At 55.1% G+C, this 4,654-nt stretch overlaps 1 protein-coding gene across 1 annotated transcript in view; it reads left to right on the forward strand.

Annotated features, from left to right (window-relative positions):
• Positions 1–4,654, forward strand: part of KCNH4 (potassium channel, voltage gated eag related subfamily H, member 4) — a 28,996-nt gene that overhangs the window by 7,219 nt on the left and 17,123 nt on the right. The window contains exons 7-9 of the mRNA XM_011999028.1: positions 1,727–1,934; positions 3,419–3,613; positions 4,042–4,241. Of these exons, the coding sequence (XP_011854418.1) occupies positions 1,727–1,934; positions 3,419–3,613; positions 4,042–4,241 (603 nt within the window). The remainder of the gene's footprint in view (positions 1–1,726; positions 1,935–3,418; positions 3,614–4,041; positions 4,242–4,654) is intronic.

Here is a 4,654-nt window from a genome sequence, read left to right on the forward strand (position 1 = left end):
AAAGAATCAGTTCTCTAAACTTCCAGTCTAGTATTTTTTCCAACATACCACCTTGCTTCCCAGGTAACCAGGGCCCCTGAGTGGATGGTCTGATGAGATGAGGAATACCACTGGGGGCCAGAGAGAGGTAGGACAGAGACAGAAGATGAGCAGGCACTGGCAGAGCTGCAGACTTGAAGGAGCCAGGCCTGGATATTCTAGTCCAAGGAGAATGAGAGGAGTATCCCCAAGAGAGTGGGGCCCAAGGGCAGTTGACTGAGGGAAGCCCTGAAGAACTCAAGCTTGCAGTCAAGTGCTCTGGGAGCTGGGGGTAGGCATTAAACCCTGGCGAGGGTCCATGTGGAGGAATCAGAGCCACCTCCTTTCCAGTTCCTTCACCTAAAATTAGAGAAAAATTGCACGAGATGGTACAGAAGCGGTGTAGGACCAGGGCTATGGGAATTGCTCCTGGAGGCCCAGGAAGGGGCAGTGAGGGGCTTTCATTCCAGGTTCCCCAGGCACTGCCCCAGAGCTTCCAGTCCGAGCTGCCATGCTGCTCCCACCCAGAAGATAAGCCCTCCCCATCTCCAAGATTGAAGGGCTGATCAATATTGATAACCACAATGCAGATGGTACTTGGGGTAATATTAGTGAATATGGGACACTTACGAGGTACCATTATCTCCGTCAACCCCTAGCACAGCCCAGGCTCCCTCAGTCCCTGCTCTCCTGCCCCCTCAACTCTTCTGCTTGACTCTTCATCTGCAGCTGATCCGCAAGAGGAAGTGTCCATAAACCTCCCCCAGCCCTCAAGTCCTTGCCTGTCCCCACTCCACTATGCTTCTCCATGTCTTGAAGAGTGGTCCCCATCACAATTGCTGCCGTCGCTACTGGGGCTCTGCAGAGACCATTGCCTATCCCCTGACTCTGACCAGGGCTGGCTCCCCTACCATCTCCCAGTGCTTAGTGGCCCTAGAGCACAAGGTGGACTGTGGTGTCAATTAGCCCAGATGGCCACCCTGAGTGTCAGCTCTATCATGTCTTTGGTCTGTGACCTTGAACAAGTCATTAGCCTCTCTGAGCCTTAGTTCATTCATCTGCAAATTGGGAATGATGATGATAATTGAACTAAAGGTATAATTTTGTGTGTGTGTGTGTGTGTGTATTGTTAAATAAGGATTACAAATGCTTAGCACAGTGCCTGGCTAAGCACATAGAATGTACTTACTAAGGCCAGGCACAGTGGCTCACCCTTGTAATCCCAGCACTTTGGGAGGCCAAGGAGGGTGGATCACGGGGTCAGGAGATCGAGACCATCCTGGCCAACGTAGTGAAACCCCATCTCTACTAAAAATACAAAAATTAGCTGGGGAGGGAGGCTGAGGCAGCCTTGAATTGCTTGAACCTGGGAGACAGAGGTTGCAGTGAGGTGAAATGGCGCCACTGCACTCCAGCCTGGCTACAGAGTGAGACTCTGTCTCAAAAAAAAAAAAAAAAAAGAGAGAGAAAGAAAGAAAAAGAAAAGAAAAAAAAAGGAAAATAATTACTAAGCGTTAGCCGCTGTTTGTTTTATTGTTATTATTCCCTTCCTGCTGCATTCCCTGGCCACTTTCTCAGGACGGCAATGATGTCTTTCCTGTTGCGGCCTCCGCTGGCTCCAGGGTGTCTGGTGGGAAGGCCCTGGGAGGGGACTGAGGGCTCGGAGGAGGTATGCCTGCTGACAGCCTCCCCCGCCACCCTCCCGCAGACCTCGCTGGTGCACCTGCTGAAGACAGTGCGGCTGCTGCGGCTGCTGCGGCTGCTGCAGAAGCTGGAGCGGTACTCTCAGTGCAGTGCTGTGGTGCTCACGCTGCTCATGTCGGTCTTTGCGCTCCTTGCCCACTGGATGGCCTGCATCTGGTACGTCATCGGGCGCCGGGAGATGGAGGCCAATGACCCGCTGCTCTGGGACATTGGTGAGCCACCGACCCCAGACTTTCACAGACCACCTGTCCATCTGTCCCATCCCCAAGCTGATGCCTCCACCAGTACCCACACCCCTCATCCCACATTCCTCTATCCATCCAACAAACATGCGTTGAGCTATTTCTGGATCAAGCATGGGGATATTGATTTGCAGACAAGGGCTCTGTTTTGGGGGGCTGGTGGGGGGAACTCACAGCTTAGCAGGGGAGCAAGACCAGTGATCATGATCAAAGTACAATGCAGGAAACACTGATGGTGGAGGGATGTGTTTCAGGCAGAAGGAGCAGCACGTGAAAAGTCCCTGAAAGAGCCTGGCATCTTTGCCCCCATTAATTCCTCCTTCTCCAGGCTTCATAGCCATGGGCCAGGAGACAGCCCCAGGCCCTTGCAATCCCTCTGAAAGGCCTGTCAGATCCTGGGCATGGTCCCTGACACCTCCCGCTCCTTCACCCCACACCCAGCCCACCACATCAATACCACCTCTCAAATGTCCCTTGAATCTGACCTTTTCTCTCCATCCTGTCTTCCCCTTCCAAGTCCACTCCACCTCCCTTTCTCACCCAGGCCTGTGCAATAGCCTCCCTGCTGATCTCCCAACCCCCTTCTCGTCCCTCCCACAACCACTCTTCTCACCACAGCCAAATGGGTTCTAGGATTCAACGTTGACCTGCCACACTCCTGCTGGGATTCCTTCAGTGGCTTCCCACTGCCCTCCAAATGAAGTCCACACTCAGTGCACACCCTGGGCAGCCCTGTGCCCCCTCTCTCCCACCTGCCTTCCCGTTCTCCCATGCTCCCTGCGTCGCAGTCACACCAGCCTCTCCCCTGGACCCAGGACATACTGCTTTCTCACGCTGGGCCTGGAACATGTTGTTTTCCTCTCTGGCATCCTCCCTCTTTTGTCTTCCCTCTCCACCTAGATGGATTTTCTATTCCCTGCCTCACTTGGAACCAATGTTCCTTTGGTTCCATGTGTCTCAGTCAAAATGCCCCGTCCTAAGGAGCATGCCTTCCAGGCACCATGTCCAGAACCCCCCAGCTGCCAGTGGGTTGGCTTTCCCTAACCTATTGGGATTCCCAACACACCCTATACAATACTTTCCTTCCAGGAGCTCACCCCCCACCTGTAATGATTTATGTCATGTCTTTTTTCCCTCCAGGCTATAGGTTCCACCAGGGCAGGGAGAGTGTTTGGCTGGGTCAATTCCCCAACACTTTGTATACAGCAGGTGCACAATAAACTATTAGTAAGTTTCAGGAGCCTTTGAACAGTCAGCAGTATAGTGAGTTGACGGCCTTGGACTGCAACTGTAACCAGTGCACCATAGGGAGGCACAGGCCCAGACCGTTCCCCACAGTTCCTGTGCTAACCTGTGTATAAATACTTGCCGAAGGTCAAGCACAGGTGGCTCAGGGAACCCTGGTTCTCCACCGCTGGCACAGCCAGGGCTCCCTGCATCCATCCACCCTGCAGGCTGGTTGCACGAGCTGGGCAAGCGTCTGGAGGTGCCCTACGTCAATGGCTCAGTGGGCGGCCCATCGCGGCGCAGCGCCTACATTGCGGCACTGTACTTCACTCTAAGCAGCCTTACCAGCGTAGGCTTTGGCAACGTGTGTGCCAACACCGACGCCGAGAAGATCTTCTCCATCTGCACGATGCTCATAGGCGGTGAGGCCAGACCTGCCACGCCTCAGTGGGGCCCTGCGAAGCCCAGCGTGCACGGGGAAACTGAGGCCCAGAGAGGGCAAGGCATCTGCTCGAGGTGTCTACCCAAGTCCAGACAGTCACGCATTCATTCATGGACGTTTCCTGAGTGCCCACTATGTGCTGGCCCTGGGGATGCCACAACCAGGCGTGGCCTCTTGCAAAAGGGATGGGAAACCCAGGTTCATGACCTAATGATGGGGAGGCCTGAGAGGAGCATGGGGTGTTACCCATCTCTGGACCACTCCCTATTCCCCATCCCTAGTCTAGTGCCTGGCACCTAGTAGGCACACAGGAGCCCACTGGCTCTTGGCCAGGACACGGTGGGTTTGGAAGCTGGGGAGGTGGCCAGAGGGTGGCCGGTCCTGACCAGCCCGCTGTTGCTGCCCCAGCCCTGATGCACGCTGTGGTGTTCGGGAACGTGACAGCCATCATCCAGCGCATGTACTCGCGCCGCTCGCTCTACCACAGCCGCATGAAGGACCTCAAGGACTTCATCAGTGTGCACCGCCTGCCGCGGCCGCTCAAGCAGCGCATGCTCGAATACTTCCAGACCACGTGGGCCGTCAACAGCGGCATCGACGCCAACGAGGTAGTGCGCAGGGTCTCCCGTCTTGCCCTCACCCTCTGCGTGGCCCTGCAGTGGCGTGGGGAAGGGGTCGCTGCCCCTCTGGCTTAAAATGGAGGCAGGCCGAGTGTGGTGGCTCACACCTGTAATCCCAGCATTTTGGGAGGCTGAGGCGGGTGGGTCACTTGAGGTCAGGAGTTGAAGACCAGCCTGGGCAACAGGGTGAAACCCTGTCTGCTAAAAATATGAAAATTAATCAGCTGTGGTGGTGCACACCTGTAATCCCAGCTACTCGGGAGGCTGAGGCACGAGAATCACTTGAACCAGGGAGGCAGAGGCTGCAGTGAGCCAAGATCATGCCAGTGAACTCCAGCCTGGGTGACAGAGCTAGACTCTGTCTCAAAAAAATAAAATAAAATAAAATGGAGGCGCCGGGC

This window comes from Mandrillus leucophaeus, unplaced genomic scaffold (assembly GCF_000951045.1).
Source record: "Mandrillus leucophaeus isolate KB7577 unplaced genomic scaffold, Mleu.le_1.0 Scaffold58, whole genome shotgun sequence".
In the NCBI taxonomy this organism is placed as follows: Eukaryota; Metazoa; Chordata; class Mammalia; order Primates; family Cercopithecidae; genus Mandrillus; species Mandrillus leucophaeus.